At 39.7% G+C, this 19,832-nt stretch overlaps 1 protein-coding gene across 1 annotated transcript in view; it reads left to right on the top strand.

The window, feature by feature from the left end:
• LOC136704904 (uncharacterized) overlaps positions 1-19,832 on the top strand; it is a 42,626-nt gene that overhangs the window by 2,866 nt on the left and 19,928 nt on the right. Inside the window, exons 2-4 of the mRNA XM_066678172.1 lie at positions 17,815-17,880; positions 18,802-18,909; positions 19,271-19,399. Of these exons, the coding sequence (XP_066534269.1) occupies positions 17,820-17,880; positions 18,802-18,909; positions 19,271-19,399 (298 nt within the window). The 5' untranslated portion in view covers positions 17,815-17,819. The remainder of the gene's footprint in view (positions 1-17,814; positions 17,881-18,801; positions 18,910-19,270; positions 19,400-19,832) is intronic.

Raw genomic sequence — 19,832 nt, 5'->3', positions numbered from 1 at the left:
AGTGATCAAATATATACTGTACTGTATAACATGTCATTGAATAAATATGCACTACAACGCGATCAACATTTGTTCAGAATCAGCTTCTTATCACTGGTAAAAACGGTGCTTTAAACAGTGAGGACGCTGAGCGTCCACAGAGTTCAATAGCGAAGCAGCGAAGTGCAGCGAAACGAGACGAGTCATTGGATAAAGGCTGGGCTTTGTCCCACCCATCGGACGCTCAGCGTCTATGGGGCAGTGGGCTGTCCTCGGCTGGCTCGGACGCTCAGCTTCTGCATGATGATTGGATGATCTGTCTGAGGCTGAATCCCTTTTTGATTGACAGCGAAATGAGCGAACCAGCGATCCTTTGGTTTAAAGATCTGTGGGAGCATTACATTTTCATTCTGTTCTGAGTTGAACCGGAGACTTTCTTAATCCTTTTAGCGGCATTTTCTTTGTTAAAATCGACTAGCGACAAATCGAGCTTCTATTTCTGGTGGGGTTTTTTGTAGCTGCTTGTTATTGGAGACTGACTTCATTCACTCTTTCTGACTTCTATCGCAGTTTCTCACAAGCACTCACAGGCGGATACACTTCACATGGGCCAAGGCGGTTTAAGCAGCCTAACCCTGCTGGCCTTTGAGAGGACACTAGTCAAGTCCCTGGAAAAGACGCCTTGTTGGTACGACAGGGTCACAGATCATTTTCTTGAAAAGGAATGGAGGGTAGAATTTATGTATAAATAAACCGACACATTTTATGATGTAGGCCGAAATTGAGCTTCCCGTCCTTGAAAGACCAGCATCCGCCACTGGTTATAACAATCCTAAAATGTCAGCACGAGACCTACAAGTGGCTCTTGCCACAGCTGATGTCAAGGTACATACAACCCCTGGCAAAAATTATGGAATCACCAGTCTCTGAGGATGTTCCTTCAGTTGTTTACTTTTGTAGAAAAAAAGCAGATCACAGATATGACAAAAAACTAAAGGCATTTCCAATGGCAACATTCTGGCTTTAAGAAACACTAAAATAAATCAAGAAAAATAGTTGTGGTAGCCAGCAACAGTTAGATTTTTAGAACAAGCACAGGGAATAAATTATGATATCACTCAATTCTGAGGAAAAAAATTATGGAATCACCCTGCAAATTTTCATTACAAACACTAACACCTGCATCAGATTAAGCTGCTCATTAGTATGCAGGTAAAAAGGAGTGATCACACCTTGGAGAGCTTTTGCAACAAGTGGACTGACATGAATCATGGCTCCAACACCAGAGATGTCAAGTGAAACAAAGGAGAGGATTATCAAACGCCTTAAAGAGGGTAAATCATCACTCAGTCTTGCACAAGATGTTGGTTGTTCACAGTCAGCTGTGTCTAAAACCTGGACCAAGTACAAACAACATGGGAAGATGGTTAAAGGCAAGCATACTGCTAGACCAAGGAAGACATCAAAGCGTCAAGACAGAAAACTTAAAGCAATATGCCTTGAAAACAGAAAATATACAACAAAACAAATGAGGAACAAATGGGAGGAAACTGGAGTCAATGTCTGTGACCGAACTGTAAGAAACCACCTAAAGGAAATGGGATTTACATACAGAAAAGCTAAAAGAAAGCCATTACTAACACATAACAGAAAAACACAAGGTTACAATGGGCTAAGGAAAGGCAATCGTGGACTGTGGATGACTGGATGAAAGTCATATTCAGTGATGAATCTTGAGTCTGCATTGGGCAAGGTGATGATGCTGGAACTTTTGTTTGGTGCCATTCCAATGAGATTTATGCAGATGATTGTCTGAAGAAAACATGCAAATTTCCACAGTCATTGATGATATGGGGCTGCATGTTAGGTAAAGGCACTGGGGAGATGGCTGTCATTACATCTTCAATAAATGCACAGGTTTACATTGACATTTTGGACATAATTCTTATCCCATCTACCGAAAGGATGTTTGGGGACGATGAAATAATTTTTCAAGATGATAATGCATCTTGCCATAGAGCAAAATGTGTGAAAACATTCCTTGGAGAAAGACACAAAGGTCAATGTCATGGCCGTGGTATACAAAAGTAAACAACTGAAGGAACATCCTCAGAGACTGGGGATTCTATCATTTTTGCCAGGGGTTGTACATCTATCATCAGAAAAAGACTTCACAAAGACATCAGGGCAAGACTAAAGTTTACCAGAGAGCACCTAGACAAAGACCAAGACTTCTGGAACAATGTGCTTTGGACAGATAAATACAAAGCTGAATTATTTGAGCACAGTAAGTAGGCAAATTTGTGTTTGGTAGATTATTTCTTTATTGTAACAATGCTTCCTGACAATAAATCTTACAGTTGGAAAGCCTGTTAATTTCTCTTTTAAATGGTGCCACATTTGTAAGAAACATGCTTTTGTGGGATGAGCAGTAGAGCTGAGTATGTGGTTGCGCCCATGACTCTCTGTCAAAACCTATTTTGTGTGATGATGGAAAAACAAGGCTTTTCATCATTGCAGGCAATCTCAATGCAGAGAGATATCAAGATGAAATTCTGCATCCAGTGGCAATCCCATGTCTCCACAGTCTGGAACCGAACTCTATCCTGCAAGATAACAACGCTCGCCCCCCACAGAGTGGGGTTTATCAGAGACTACCTCCAGAATTTGGGAGTAGAGAAGATGGAATGGCCCCCCATTAAAACATTTGTGGGATCAGCTTGGGCATGCTGTTTGTGCCAGAGTGACCAACATAGCCACACTGACTGAATTGTGACAAATGCAGGTTGAAGAATGTGATGCCATCCCACAGCAGTGTGTCACCAGGTTGGTGACCAACATGAGGAGGAGGTGCAAGGCTGGTGTGGCTGGGTATTGTTCTTACACACTCTACTGAGGCTCCTGTTTGTTAAATGAATATATTTTTAAATTGCCAATATGTCTTGTTTCTTCAACCTTCAATCAGCCAGACACAACCCACCAAACGAGTCAATGGCAGAATAAGCTTTAAGGCATTGGCAGGGAGGATTTAGTTAATTTTTCATGGGCACAACCCACATACTCAGCCTTACTGCTCCTTCCACAAATGCACGTTCTTTACAAATGTGGCACCATGTAAAAGGAAATTTAGCAGGCTTTCCCATGGTATAAGATTTATTGCCAAGAAGCATTGTAACAACAAAGAAATAATCTACCAAACACAAATTCCCTTTTCTACTAATTCTACTTTTTGTGCTATGTTTATATTAATGAAGTGTGGTCTGAAGCGAGAATCAGCACAATGAGGCTTTAGGCAGTTTGGCTCAGTGATGCTAAACATGGCATCGATAAGATTAAGTTTGCATAAGCTCTAAAGCTTAACATTTTAAGGAAGTTTATTTAAAGACCATTATTGACCATAACCATATAGAAATGTTTAATATTGTGAAAATATCTTTAGATTAGATAATTTCCCAATTTTAAACATATATATAAAATAATACTCTGATTAGAGGTGTTCAAATGTTGGGTCTGATTGACCTTAGGTGGCTCCTACAATCAAGATGTGCTCTCTTTTACTGATGCACTGGGCATAATTATGTCAGGGGTTACATTGTAAGAAATTTCAAAAGTTCTGGTTCATAAAGTTTCATACATATTATGTTCAAAATTTTTATCATAATCAAAAGACTTGAGAACGTATGAGCATAGTTATTTATCATAATTAAGACCAGCTCTCAATAGTTATGGCGAAAAATGGCCTTTAAATAAACTTGCTTTCATTTGTCTTACTTTGTAAATAGACACAAAGTCAGTCAGTCCTTGTGAAGCCTCATTGGCCCAAACTACCCACAGCCCATCAACTAATGTTTCATGTATAAATATTTCTCTTGGTACATTGACTGTTTGGGATGTAATTTCTATCCACACATAAGCTTGGCCTTTAGGCCTTGTACTTGCACACTTAGACTCATCAATGTCTTATTTAGAAAAATTCCCACAGTCAACTTTCTTCATATTCAGGATATTAATAGTCTGTTGTATTGTTTCTTCAGTGAGCCTTTCAGATTTTCGAGACTCTTTGAAAATAAAGAGATAATAGAATGTGTGGGAAAATTGCACCTTTGGCTTAATTCATGGGACATTATGTCCAATGCTATGTTCACAGGGCCATTACAAAATAAAATCCACAGCAGAATTTCTTCATATACAGGATATTAATAGTCTGTTATACTGTGTCTCATTTGAGCATTTCAGATTATTGAGACACTTTGAAAATCAAGAGATAATATCCACGGAATGAAGCTAAACGTGTAGAGTTTCCACGGTATGGAAGTTGTGTTCGTACTTTGCCATTTAGCGGTGACAGAATGCAACTACTGCACCATTTAAGCTGGAACAGAAGCCAAATTCAGCGTCGTGAAATACATAACAATAAAATAAATAAATACCACTTTGCAATATATGGCATTTGATTCGACGTTGAAATAGCAATGACTGCAGTCTAATTAACGTTTTCTTAAGGTTGAAAATGAAAGCTGAAAAGACGGTTAAACACAGACGTTGAAAAGACGACTATCAGATCTACCTTATTAATTCTATCTATCTTAATTGGTCCCGAAATACCTGACATGTTTAAATGGTTTGCTCGTCCATTGAAGTTATCAATTGGTCATCACTTAACTGACTTGTTATGATGGATTTTTGATGTTTAAAATATGTCACTGAAGGACTTTTTTTTACCTTTTTTAAACGTCCAGGGATGATCCTTTTTTACTGGGTTAGAGTTGATGGGCCCAATAAACAGAATTATTTTAAAAATATGTGGAGTTCTCCATATTACAAATATAAGTTAGTAGTAGTAGTAGTAATTCATCAAGTGTAATCCACATGAAATACTACACTATACCTCTTATATTGGTAAATTTATCCATCACCTGCCGGTGGTGATGGGTTTTTCATTATAAATTTCCATAGCTCTTAAACCTTTGGCAATATATTTAACCATTGCCAGCCCGTGGTGTTGAGTTTTTGAGAATAAAATTTTAATAGGTTTTGAACCTTCTAACCTTTGCTGACCTGTGTTAATAGGTTTTTGAAAATACATTTCAACAGCTTTTGAACTTTTGGCAATATTACTGAAAATCAAGTTGTATTTGATCTAGTACAACCTACATGACATACTAAACCTGTTATATTAGTACATTTAACCATGGCCTGTCGTAATGGGTTGTTAGGAATACATTTCATCCATCCATCCATTATCTGTAAGCGCTTATCCAATTTAGGGTCGCGGGGGGTCCAGAGCCTACCTGGAATCATCGGGCGCAAGGCGGGAATACACCCTGGAGGGGACGCCAGTCCTTCACAGGGCAACACAGACACATTCACACTCACACCTACGGACACTTTCAAGTCGCCACTCCACCTGCAACGTGTGTTTTTGGACTGTGGGACACTGTGTTCCCACGCGGACACGGGGAGAACACACCAACTCCTCACAGACAGTCACCCGGAGCGGGAATCGAACCCACAACCTCCAGGCCCCTGGAGCTGTGTGACTGCGACACTACCTGCTGCGCCACCGTGCCGCCCGGAATACATTTCAATATATTTTAATTAATCTAACTTCAATATAAGTTTTATTTAAATAGGTACATACTGTATAACAAACTACAACTCTTAGATATTTTTAACTTCCCTAAAATGTTATTCGACAAAAAATGTCTGTTTTGTCTAATAAATTCAACAGATAAGTACATTTATTTTAAACTGTACACCATATACAACAAACTCCAAATCTCAAAAATGTGTTTTTGATTTTCACTTAATTGTGGTAGTCATTTTTTGTCAATAGCTTTTAAGTGATCAAACACAATGCTACAAAATAAATTTTACTACATTTTTATGAAAAATCTATTGTCACTGGCCAACAATGGTTAAATGTAGCAAATATTAAAATAATTATAAGTTACTACAATGAAACATCTTTGAAAACTAAGCACACTCTCCACATCTGGAACCATTTTGAACTATGGTGGTTTAAAGTATGACAGTTGTAAAAAGCACTATAGAAATAAATTTAACTTGAGATGTTGGCAAGTTTAATGATGCATCGTACCACATTAGTTCAAGCTCTGATGTTGTAAGGGAAACGCAACCCTAAGCAGGTGATTCTAATAGAAATGTCCAAGAGCATAAACGTCTCTCTGAGAGGCAGCTGCTCGACCTCAAATAAAAGGAGCAATGTGTGTATCTGCTTGTTAAGTGTGATGCTACGTCATTTCATTGGTTCAGTCACGCCTTCGGTCCCATGTCATACATATGTTTAATGTTTGAATAAAGGTGAATGCCTTAATTATGTGATCTCAGTTCAGAAAAAAATAAATTAAAAAAAAGGAAGCAAATGTGTATTTGGCAGCACTTTTTGCAGCTCATTTTGATCTGTGTGATGTGGACTGACTGTGCTGCTCCATTTCTGGGAGCAGAGAATCCATGTAACGGGAGCAGTGCTTCCTGTAGCTCCATCCCTGGGAGCAGAATAACCGCAGGGATAGAGCTGTCTCGATTTTCCATCGGGTTGTGCTTCACTCAAAACAAAATTCAGGAGATATGGCCGCACTGAGAACGCCTTCATGAGCTTTGCAAGGTTGCGTAGTTCTTGCGGTTTTGTTTTGCCTGTCGCATACTCCCTTCTACTGTCGATGTTTGTGTTGTGACATGCCTCTTTTGTACCGACCAGTGAAAGGCTTTGTTTATGTCCGTAGAGTTTGCATAGCTTCAGTGTGCACAGCATCACATTGCAAGACATGTACGGTTGATCTATGGCATCAATCAACCTAGTTTTGTTGATTGACTACAGCAGGTAGTGTCACAGTCACACAGCTCCAGGAGCCTGGAGGTTGTGGGTTCGATTCCAGCTCCGGGTGACTGTCTGTGAGGAGTTGGTGTGTTCTCCCCGTGTCCGCGTGGGTTTCCTCCGGGTGCTCCGGTTTCCTCCCACAGTCCAAAAAACACACGTTGCAGGTGGAGTGGTGACTTGAAAGTGTCCGTAGGTGTGAGTGTGAATGTGTCTGTGTTGCCCTGTGAAGGACTGGCGTCCCCTCCAGGGTGTATTCCCGCCTTGCGCCCGATGATTCCAGGTAGGCTCTGGACCCCCCCTGACCCTAAATTGGAAAAGCGGTTACAGATAATGGATGGATGAATGCAAAAAATAAATAGTTATAGAAATAAAAAAATATATAAGTAAATGAAAAAAGTAATAATAAAAATATATCTAAAATAAAAATAATTTAGGAGAGAGATGAAATAAATTAAAACATATGCAGGTAGATGTTTTAATTCAGTAAGGTTTTATTTATTTTTTATTTTTTTCATATTTATTATTACGGAGGAAATTCATTTTGAGTCTGTCATAAAGTTCAGTCTTACAAAATGTTGAGGAGTCAGTTGCAGGTTTATTCAAGAGATAAAATACAGGTAGAAGGGGAGTCAAAAAACCATGAAAACCGTCCGAGAAAAAACAACCATAATCCAAAGGGTAAACAGCTCAAAGGGATAAACCAAGTCCAAAGCCAAGATTTCAAAAAACCATGAAAAGCTAATACAAACACTAATGCTCGGAATTGCCAATATATTTCTAACAATACTTCGCAACCTGTGGAACAAAACTGTGAGCTTAAATGCTCTACAAATGATTTGGCTAATTAGAGACAGGTGAGGAATCTAGGCTAGAACTCACGTGAGTGTGACCTCTGGTGGTTTGGAGGAAGAACTGCTTGGACTGATGTGACATAACTCCCCCTCTGACGGGCAGCTCCCGAAGCCCTAGTCTGGGCCTACCCCTGAGTCTGGGAGCGGAACAATCAGGATGATCTCTGTGAAAGTCTTCAATAAGAGAAGGGTCCAAGATATCTCCAGCAGGAACCCAAGAGCGTTCCTCTGGGCCGTACCCCTCCCAGTCTACCAGATAAAACAAGCGGCCACCCCGACGCCTGGAGTCCAGAAGCTCGTTGACTATATATGCTGGGAAGCTATCCACATCTAAAGGAGGGGGAGGGATCCCAGCATTGTTTTCCACCTGGGAAGAGACACCCATAGGCTTGAGCAAAGAGACATGAAATGTTGGAGATATACGATAAGAAGCTGGTAGCTCTAGCTTATAAGAAACAGGAGTAACCTGCTTCAAAACTCTAAATGGACCAATAAATCTAGGACTGAGTTTTTTACTGGGCAACTTCTAACGTATATTTCTGGTAGACAACCATACCTTTTGTTCCGGGTAAAAGGGAATAATCTCTCTACATCATTTATTAGCCTGAATTACCTGTCTACGAATGGCTCTTTGCAAACGTACATGTGCCTCTTCCCATGTTTGCTCGCTCCTTCTCATCCATTCATCCACTGCAGGCACAGATGAGGGTTCTCCCGACCAAGGGAACATTTGTGGTTGATACCCCAATACACACTGAAAAGGAGTGATCCCTGTCAAGGTGCTGGTGAGAGAATTCTGGGCATATTCTGCCCAAGGTAAAAAACGTGACCAGTCATTCTGTGATCTCCAACAATAAGACCTTAAAAATCTCCCTATTTCTTGATTAAGCCTTTCTACTTGTCCATTAGCCTGTGGATGATACCCTGATGTAAGATTTACATTAACATTTAATTGACTGCAAAACGCTTTCCAAACATGAGAGGTAAACTGAGGACCTCGATCAGAAACAATATCTTCCGGAATACCATATAGTCAAAAAACCTGTTGAAAAATGACCTCAGCTGTTTCCATCGCAGTAGGTAATTTTTTCATGGGTATTAACCTGCAAGATTTAGAAAATCTATCAATGATTACTAGAACGGTTGTGAAACCTTGAGATACTGGGAGATCAGTAATAAAATCTAAACTTATATGGGACCATGGTCTGTGTGGGATTGGCAAAGGTTCTAATAAACCCACAGGAAGTTTCCTACTTGATTTACTTTGAGCACATACAGTGCAAGAATGAACAAATTCATAGACATCTTTATCAAGGGTTGGCCACCAGAATTTGTTCTTGACTAGATGAAGAGTACATGTAATCCCTGGATGACCTGAGCTGGGAGTAGAGTGGACCAAGTCTAAAATTTTAGTCCTTATATTATTTGGAACATACTCTTCATTTTGAGGACATTCAGGTGGAGCTGGATCTGTAGCTCTCTGCCTCTATTTCGTCCATAAAATCCCATCTAATCGGCGCTACAATCAGAGCTGGATTAAGAATAGATTCTGAGCTTGTTCTAGTATCCTTATTCCAAAGACGTGAGAGAGCATCTGCCTTTGTGTTCTTAGAACCTGGACGGTATGTGACTGTAAAAGAAAAAAACAATTAAAGAATAGGGACCATCTAGCTTGTCTAGGATTTAATCGTTTAACTGATTTAATATACTCAAGGTTGCGATGATCTGTTAGTACCTGAAATGGATGAATGGATCCCTCTAACCAATGTCTTCATTCTTCAAAAGCTAATTTCATAGCAAACAATTCTCGATTCCCCACATCATAATTGCATTCCGCTGGACTTAATTTATGTGAGAAGAATGCACAAGGATGAAGTCTAGGTGGAAATCCAAATCTGAGACAAAACTGCTCCAACTCCTGTCTCTGAAGAATCCACCTCTACAACAAAAGGTAAAGGGTCAGGGGGTTTCAGAATAGGAGCAGAAATAAACCTCCTTTTTAATTTTTCAAAAGCTTGGGTTGCTTCTTCTGTCCACTCTATGATTGTATTACTCCCACGTAACAGAGAGGTGATAGGAGCAGCTACAGAACTAAAACCCCTAATAAATCTCCGATAAAAGTTAGCAAATCCCAAAAATCTCTGTAACTCTTTAATCGTTTTAGGCATGGACCATTCTATGATTGCCTTCACCTTACTGTCATCCATGTGCACCCCTTCTGAATCTATGACATACCCCAACAAATATATTCATTCTTGGTGAAATAGACACTTTTCTCCTTTAACATATAACTTATCTAATAGACGTTGGAGAACTTGACATGATCCTGATGCTCTTCCAATGATCGTGAAAACACTAAGATGTCATCCATGTAGACAATAACCCATTTGTCAATCATATCTTTTAGTACTTCATTAATAAATGCTTAAAAATACTGAAGGAGCATTGACTAAGCCATAAGGCATTACCTTGTACTCAGTGGCCCCTTATGGTGATAAATGCCGTTTTACACTCATCCCCTTCTCTAATTCTTAAGGGTATATGCACTGCGCAAATCTAATTTAGTAAACTTTTTGCATCTCTCAACTGTTCTAAGGCCACAGGTACTAGCGGAAGAGGATATGGATATTTCACAGTAATGTGATTAAGACCTCTGTAATCAATACAAGGGCGCAAGCCTCCATCTTTCTTTTCAATAAATAAGAATCCTGCCGCCGCAGGTGAAGTTGAAGGGCGAATATAGCCTGCTTTAAGTGCCTCATCAATATATTCATCTAAAGCTTTAGATTCAGGTAATGACAATGGGTAAATTCTACACCTGGGTGGTATAGTTCCAGGTAAAAGATCTATGGCACAATTTCAAGATTTCCCCTTTTCCCCAAGAGATTAATGGCTGATAGATATATAACCAAGGGAAACCTAAAATTATGGGGTGTCTAGGTGAGTCAGTTACAAGAAAGGATATCTGCTCCTCATGTAGAAGTCCCACTCTCATAGACACGTCAGCTGTAGTTTCAAGGACCACTCCTTTCCCCAGAGGTCTGTCATCAACAGCTTTGAGTAACATTGGCTTGGAGAGCAACTTGGTAGATATTTTCCACTTTTCAACAAGTCCTCTATCCATGAAGTTCCCAGCTGCTCCTGAATCAATCAATGCTGGAACAAGAAACTTTTCTTAACTCCATGAAAGTATTACTGGTATTTTTAAATATAGAAGTCAAAGAACTCACCTCCAACGTTCCTGGTAGAACCAGGACGTTTAGGATAAGAGTTGAGCATGTGACCCGACTGACCACAGTAGAAACAATTGTTCAGTATGACGTCTTAGACGTTCTTCTGCAGACAGACGAGTTTGACCTAGTTCCATAGGTTCTGGATCAGTTGTGGGAGCAAGCAAAGGGTTCCGGGATGGAGCTGAATATTGCAAGCACCTTTTATTATCCAACAAATTGTCCATGGCAATGGAGGTTTGGATAAACTGGTTGAGAGTCATAGATTCTCCCCAGCAAACCATTTCTGCTTGTAAATCCCTCTTAAGTCCTCTTTTAAAAACAGTGAGTAAAGCAGGGTCACTCCAACCACTACCCGCTGCAAGGGTGCGGAACTCTAATGCATATTCCGCGGCCGTTCTCCTTCCCTGTGAAGATTAAAATGTTCTTTTGGACCGTTCTCAAGGTAAATAAAATTTAGACAATATCAAAAAGGTCCAAAAAGCTCCCTCTTCGGGGAGACGTGTTCGTTCCGGAAGAGTCGCAGAGACCAGTCGAGTGAAGTTCAAAGCAAATCAAAGTATTTATTTAACAATACTGGATCCAGGAGAACTAATACATGAGAAAAGAGTTTAATGCCCCTTCCACGTAAAGCTCTGACCTCTGCAAGATCTGACTCGACCGTTATACCCCATATGACGTATACCCTGCTGGTGAGGCGTTTCTGGCTGATTAGCGTATATTAATATGCATAATTTCACGTGTTAGTACCCAGCTCTTCGCATGCAAGTTTTAAGTGCATTCCGTGACCCCAAAAACATTCATTATGGCCAGGCTGACAATGGACCATTTCTTCCCATGCCTCCTCTCCTATGAGCAAAATTTAGGGAGTCACTAATGCACTTCAAGGTCATCAACATGCCCCTACACTTCAGCCCTCCTAAGCCAACCCTTGTGATTAATGTCAGTGTGCTAAAAGCCTAACGTGCACATCTGTTCAAGGTTAGAAGTTTAAGAATTAAGAAGGTGTAAATATCACGTGTGTCATCATGCCGTATAGTTAGTCGTGCAGGATCTAAAATGTTTACTACATGTGTAAATACTACATAAAGTTATTGCTGGTTAGTCATTCATATAAATGCATATAAGGTACAAGATTTCACACAATGAGTATGTAATTATAAATGCTTAATTTTAACTAATCATCATTTAAGGATATTTGTCCATAATCACAAAGTAATACAATTGTTTCCTACGACAATTCCCCCTTATGACGTGTCCCAAGACATGTCATCACACTCTAAGTCCTCCAAACATGTTTTTGACATGTGTTTAACCTGTGAGAGCGAAAACCTGTAGGGCAGCCAACCAACCAATTTTTTGACAGGAAAAATTCTCTCACTCGCCCCTTCTGCCCCCAGGTGTCTCCGGTGACACCTGTCGTTCGCAGAGTGTCCAGCTGGCACTTGTTACTAATTAGATGCTTGCTTCTGCGTCTGGTGCTCCTCTGGTGGCAGTGCTGGCTTGCACTGAGACAGGTGGTACCATGAGCTGCCTTTACCCTTGAGTCGTACCGCATGGCTGCTTCTAATTGCATCAGTTCTGTCTTGTGTTTGACTGGTTTCCCTGTGCTTGTGACGTAGACATTCCACACTGGAAGCAGGTTGGATATATGTGCAGCTGTTACTACGTACGCTGAGTCACTATAAATAGTGACGTCCCTTCCTTCTGCCACTTCTAGTGCTGACATTACTGCTAGTAGTTCTGCCTTCTGTGCTGATGGATTTTGTTTCACCTCCTCTGCTATAACTGTCTGAAACTCATGTGTTTCCCCCTTTGCTTCCTGAACTACTGCGTATCCTGCTCTGACTTCACCTGTATCTGCCCTGTACCCACACCCATCTGTCCATAAATTCCATGACCCTGGAATGGGTGTGGCTTGTAAGTCTGGTCTTACTTTTCCTTGTCTTTCTACCTGTTCCTCACACTCATGCGGTGGACCTTCCAGCATCCCATCTGCCATGTTGACTCCTTCGTGTGTGTGTAGGTGATGATGTTGGGTGCAGTCAATGCTTTGTGAATGTGTCTCTGTCGCAATGGAGTGAGTGTGAACGTCTGTGAGTTTATGTACGCTACTACTCCGTGTGTGGTTAGAATGCGCAATGGATATCCTGCTACCAGATGTGCTGTTTTCTGGACTAATTTTTGGTCAGTCCTGCTACATGTCTTGTGCACTGTGGTTGTCTCCTCTCTATAAGGTCCAATGGGACACTTAAATACATTAGTACTGCTCTACCTTCCCCCTTTTTCTGAAACAGTACACCATTTATCACAGTGTCTGTTTCAGAAACATCCATGTAAAAAGGTAGTGAATAGTCAGGTCTGGCTAAGTCAACTGCAGCAGATAAGGCTTGTTTAACATCTATAAATGCCTGTTCTGCATTATTTCCCGTGGTATCTATAAGGTCAGAACAGTCAGTGTTGATGTTTGTGTGTGGAATTGAAATTGACTCATGTGGCCTTCGCAATTGAAATGGATCATCTGTGTGTGCGTTCGTGTGTGTGAAACTGGGCTGCCTGCTCACGAGCAGAGCCCCTCCCTTCTGTGTCTCTCTGTACGCTCACTTTGCCTGAGTCTATGCTACAGACAGGCAGGATAGTGTCAGCTGGTGGGACGTGGCCTAGGTTGTATGGTGGAGGCGGAGCTGTAGGCTCCTCCCCCTTGTGTTTTGTATACTCACTTTCCACTTCCGCCTTCTCAGCAGTAAGTGAAACTGCCTTCGGCTGTGACGGACCTGGTGTTTTCAGTGTAACAAGCCGTGGGGTCATACTGAGAAATGCCGTTTTAATAGCTGCAAGCTCTGCAATGTCCGTCTTAGCTATTTTTAAACTTTTCTTTGCCTTAGCTCTTTTGAAAAGGCTATCCCTACTAACCTCTGCTTCAGCCTGACGTAATATTTCCTCCAGATCTCTCTTCAATTGATTAACGCAGGTGATCAGAGATACGGTATCCCCTGTGTGTGTTTTAGCCCACGTTTCAAATCTCTTGAGCACACTTTTGTGCACGATATCCCGCTTTTTCAAATTTATCACCCCCTCTTTCACTCCCTCAGCTATCATTTCAATTTGCTGAACAAACGGTTTCCATTCCCAATTCCCCACGCCGTAAATGGCGTTTAATTCATTATGCAAATCTCTAGTAGTAGCCATGTTGTCTGTAAGGTGCTGATTAAAAAAATGGATCTCACCTGAATGGGTCTTCGTTCTAGTTCACTCTTTAATCGCAAATCAATTAACACCGCAAGGTTTCATCACAATTAGAGTGTACAGAACAGCGTCCCAGGGTCTTCCCCACACAGCGCCCACGCAGCAGCCGCTGCACTTAGCGCTCTCCGGACGGTATGTAGAAAAAAAAAAAAAAGTCCAAGTTTTAAAGTCAAGTTTTAAGCTCAGCCAAGAAAAGCAGTACCACCTCAGCCCTGTGAAAAATTTCACAGGTGGATAAAAAACATAGGGCGTGCCTTCAAACACAGTATTTAATTTAAAGCAAGCTAAGCCTAATTTACATTAAGTATCAAACCGGCCCACGGACCGAAAAAGCTCATTAGTCAGAAGCAAATAACACACCAATAGATAAAATAGAATTTGTAATAAATGGAAAAAGCTATAAAGGCAGGACAATTATCTCACAATACAGAATGAAGCCAAAGACAGAAAGATATTATAGCAAGTGAAAACAAAATTGAGAACTACGGAAATAGCAAGCAAGTTACAAAATGTTATGTTCAACGAAAAGTTCAAACCGAGGCAGAAAAGAAATTGTTAACACAAACTACCACAACAAAAAAATGCAAACTGAAAAATAAGATTCTTTGTACAGTAAGTAGTAAGCGAAGTACAAAATATATTTTATCCACAAAAGTCCAAGTCATCAATAAAAATTCAAGTGAACCCCAAGAACAAAGGAACAATTAAAGTGAGGCTTTAATCTACGTATATAATGCGCTTCACAAAGAAGCGCCGAATATGTTATATAATAAAATATGGCTGATATATAATCCATTAAATAATTTGGAATTACACTAGGTGCTCTTGTTCAAATAGATGGACCAGTTTATGCAGTCCTCTACCACCCTCTAGCGAGCAGAAACGAACTCAACAGTCATGTAAACAGCCCCTAAGAAATAGCACAGCCTCTAGAACAGACAAAACATGAAATACACAATCAAGTTACATTAAAATACACAACGAAACCCTGGTGGGAACAGCTTCCACCTATTGCGGGAACAGCAACCGCTCACGGGAACAGCAACCGCTCACGGGAACAGCTTCCGCGTCTGATTATACTTTAGGGGGGACCAAACCCACGGACGGACCTTCCGACCGGGCCTTTACCTCGATACCCCGTCAGGTTCCGAGGGGAGCACGCCAGCGCTCAGTCCCTGCGGTGGGAACAGCATCCACCTTATTATTTAATTTAATTAATTTTTTATTTTTTTTTTTCAAAGAAGCAACCCCAAATATATAAACTGATAAGAAATTATAAAAATATACATAAAATAAATTGATTTGCTCTATACGCCACTCCGGGCCGCCGTCGGGCCTCTGCACCACTCCAATTTAGAGAATTCAATATGCAGAATTTGAATATAACAGGGTCTGCGCACCCACCTCAGTATATTGTGGCCGCGAGTGGAACGGAGTCCGAAGTCGTCCGCCATCTGGACCTCCCGCACGTCGGGGTCACCAATTGAAGATTAAAATGTTCTTTTGGACCGGTCTCAAGGTATTTAAAATTTAGAAAATATCAAAAAGGTGCAAAATACACCCTCCCTCTTCGGCAGTATTGTCAAAGTATTTATTTAACAATACTGGACCCAGGAGAACTAATACATGAGAAAAGAGTTTAATGCCACTTCCACGTAAAGCTCTGACCTTTCCAAGATCTGACTCGACCGTTATACCCCATATGACGTATACCCTGCTGGTGAGGCGTTTCTGGCTGATTAGCGTATATTAATATGCATAATTTCACGTGTTAGTACCCAGCTCTTCGCATGCAAGTTTTAAGTGCATTCCGTGACCCCAAAAACATTCATTATGGCCAGGCTGACAATGGACCATTTCTTCCCATGCCTCCTCTCCTATGAGCAAAATTTAGGGAGTCACTAATGCACTTCAAGGTCATCAACATGCCCCTACACTTCAGCCCTCCTAAGCCAACCCTTGTGATTAATGTCAGTGTGCTAAAAGCCTAACGTGCACATCTGTTCAAGGTTAGACGTTTAAGAATTAAGGGGTAAATATCACGTGTGTCATCATGCCGTATAGTTAGTCGTGCAGGATCTAAAATGTTTACTACATGTGTAAATACTACATAAAGTTAATGCTGGTTAGTCATTCATATAAATGCATATAAGGTACAAGATTTCACACAATGAGTATGCAATTATAAATGCTTAATTTTAACTAATCATCATTTAAGGCTATTTGTCCACAATCACAAAGTAATACAATTGTTTCCTACGACACCTGCCTAATTTCACATAAAGCTGTGCCAATATCCCTGCCAGCTTGAAAATGATCAAATACAGCCTTAAATAGAGTGTAGAACTGTGACTCAGATTTTAAAGCTTCATGCTCCTGGTGCCATAATGCTGTAGCCCATTGTTTGGCTTTACCAGTGAGCAGAGAGATGACAAAATGAATTTTATCTGTGTCTGAATGAAATTGTTCTCTATTATGTTCAATGTATAGGCTGCATTGCATAAGAAAAGATTTGCAAAGTTCAGGAGAACCATGGTACCTTTCAGGGATGGCAATGTTTACTGAAGAATGACCAGTTGCAGCTTTAACAGTAGGTTGAGATAGTGGTTCATTTAAGACTGCTTGATGCTGAGTTTCAGAAGAGACCCTTGTTTGCATTTCTTGCATCCGTCTCATCAGTTCCTCCATCATGCGTTCCTGCTTAGTTAGCATGTCTTCAAATCCTGCTGACTCCATGGCTGGCAAAGTATTCTGTCATAAAGTTCAGTCTTACAAAATGTTGAGGAGTCAGTTGCAGGTTTATTCAAGAGACAAAATCCAGGTAGAAGAGGAGTCAAAAAACCACGAAGACCGTCCAAGAAAAAACAACCATAATCCAAAGGGTAAACAGCTCAAAGGGATAAACCGAGTCCAAAGCCAAGATTTCAAAAAACCATGAAAAGCTAATACAAACACTAATGCTCGGAATTGCCAATATATTTCTAACAATACTTCACAACCTGTGGAACAAAACTGTGAGCTTAAATGCTCTACAAATGATTTGGCTAATTACAGACAGGTGAGGAATCTAGGTTAGAACTCTGGTGAGTGTGACCTCTGGTGGTTTGGAGGAGAAACTGCTTGGGCTGATGTGACAGAGTCATTAATTAATTAATTAATTAATTTATTTATATTTAATTTTGGCAGGTTTGGTCCTCCATACAAGCCACCTCAAGTACCTAAGGTTTTAACTTAGCAAAGTTTAGTTTCAGCACATAGCACTTTGGATTAGATAAGTTTCAACTTGATTATCACTGTGCAGAGAATGTGTAAACACCAATGAAATGCATTTAGCATTTAACCTGGAGTGCAACAGTGTTATTTACATGTGAAATGTGCAAAATTCCACTTGTTTAATGGAGTAAATTTGTGTTAAAATGTTTAAATAGCTATTTAACTTAATTATTGTTTTGTTTGTATTTATTTTTAGAACGATATAAAAAAAGTTAAATGGAATACATTAATTCAAGCGACTTAAATGAACAGAAGGGTTAATCACCTCAGATTCGTTCAAACACTACATTCCAAATGTTCTCCTTTATTTTTAACACAATTTCTGAAGTGTACTGAAGTGTTGCAGATGTATTTTGAATGAATTTTAATACCTTTTATAATTTTGATATTCCAGAAACAATGAAGCTACCGGCTTTGGTTTTGCTTATTTTCCTGGGTCTACCTTCAACTTTACACTCTGGTAGTGTAAAACCTTTATTTATACTATTGTTTTGCATATGCATGTAAAAGTTTAAATGTATTAAATTTCATCTATAAGATTCTTTTGTTTGCACCTTTCCTCTCTTTAGTTCAAGATTTTCTTTAGTCTGTTATGGATCATGGAAGATGGTCATATACCCACTGGGATTGAAATTTTCCTTTTTATTGTTCCTTTCCAATGACAATGCTCAGTGACTATGAGACTGGTGGTGGTCTACAATCATGTGTAAATGTGTGTACAACCCTGGTCAAAATATGTGCTTTTTACTTTTTCAAAGTTGAAAATAAATAAACTTGCTTCTGTGCACCACTCGCACAGGGCACTAAACGATTCATGGATTTTGGACTGAAGATATCAGGATGTGTTGTGTAGACTGTCGGATTTAAGTTTCACAAATTATTCTCATTAATTTTTTAGGAAAAATAGCCATGTTTTATTTCCTCGTGTTCAAATGCATAAAACCAGCCTGTGAATCAAATATAATTATAAATACAAAGATTATTTTTGATACTTGGGTTTAAATGTGATCAGTGACTGCCTGAAATCTTCCAATTTCCTTTCTTGTTTGAGATGCTTTGCCACATTTTAAGTGCAGCCACCTTCCTAAGCTGCAAGTCTTTGTCTTTCTGCCTTTGTTTTTTTTTTTTTTTTTTTCAGTAAGTGAAAAGCTTGTGCTATTGGTTTAAATTCAGTTGACTGTTGATTCACATCTTTGCTCTTGGATTAAGTCATTAAGAAAATCATTTGTTCTGTGGTGCCTGAACTTTTGCATCATTGTAAGCAATCACTTTCCATTGCAAGACAGGCCTGTCAGCGTGGAGTAGTAGCTGTGTGAGCTAGATAGAAAAACATATTATTGTCTTTTATTTAGACTTACTTGATATTTCCTTAATTTTGTAGTTTTTCAGCACCTACAAATCCACTGTGTTTTTAAAGAGAAGGAAAGCACACCACTCTGCCCTAACCCGGAGTCATGTAAATGGAAAGTTGACTTAATCACATGCCAGAGTAAGTCTTTTTCTAGACTTGTTACATGAGCACTTCTACACGAGTGAAATAAGATTTTACTGAAGCTTGTATATGATCTATGTATGAATAACTCAGATTGGGTCACAAGACCAGAAGAATGCACTGGAGACAATGTAGCATAATGAGGACAAAAAGATCATTAACCCTTTATGCCCCTGAAGTAAAGAGACAGTGGAGCCGTGTATGAGATAAATGTATCTGTTTAGCCCATCTGTCTGCATTAGTTCTGCATTCTAAAACCAGACAATTGGTCTCCAATATGATGCCCACACCAAAAGAAAAATAATAATAATCATGTGACTGCAACCCATGGATAACATGCATATTTCTGATTCTCCAGCTTTACAAATGCACTGCATTGAAAATGATGGGCAAAAAAAGACGATCTTCTGTAACTCCAGCAAAGAGTGTGGATTTGAAGAATTTCCTAATAGTCTCATGGGGACACTAGACTGTGATATTAATAAAGGTATGTTGAAATAGTACAAGTACTAGTACTACTGATGCATTTACATTTTGCCACTTTTCAACCCACTGATAATTAACTGCATCCAACTGTGTGTATCACAGTTTATGTGCTTTAAGATTTATTTGTGATTTGGGGGCTGGGGGCATTCTACCTACACAGAAAGTGAGACTAGTTCTGCTGTGTTAAATTTCTGAAATTGGTTGACTGAGGCAACCTCAGGGATGAAACTGGTAACTTCCCATTGATAGGACACTTACAGCAGTATTACAGAATATTTCATGTTTACTTAACTCTTAAATAAAGACAAATAAAAGTGTGATTGAGTTTTAAATTATCAGTGTGAATGCTAGATATATATCCAAAAGAAAAGGAAATCACATCAAAAAACAGCTGTAATTGCTAATGATTGTATTAATATTAATGAATTTATAAA

Source organism: Hoplias malabaricus, chromosome 1 (assembly GCF_029633855.1).
Source record: "Hoplias malabaricus isolate fHopMal1 chromosome 1, fHopMal1.hap1, whole genome shotgun sequence".
NCBI classification, from domain to species: Eukaryota; Metazoa; Chordata; class Actinopteri; order Characiformes; family Erythrinidae; genus Hoplias; species Hoplias malabaricus.
The sequence above is the reverse complement of the archived record's forward strand: the minus strand, read 5'-3'. Positions and strand labels throughout refer to the sequence as shown.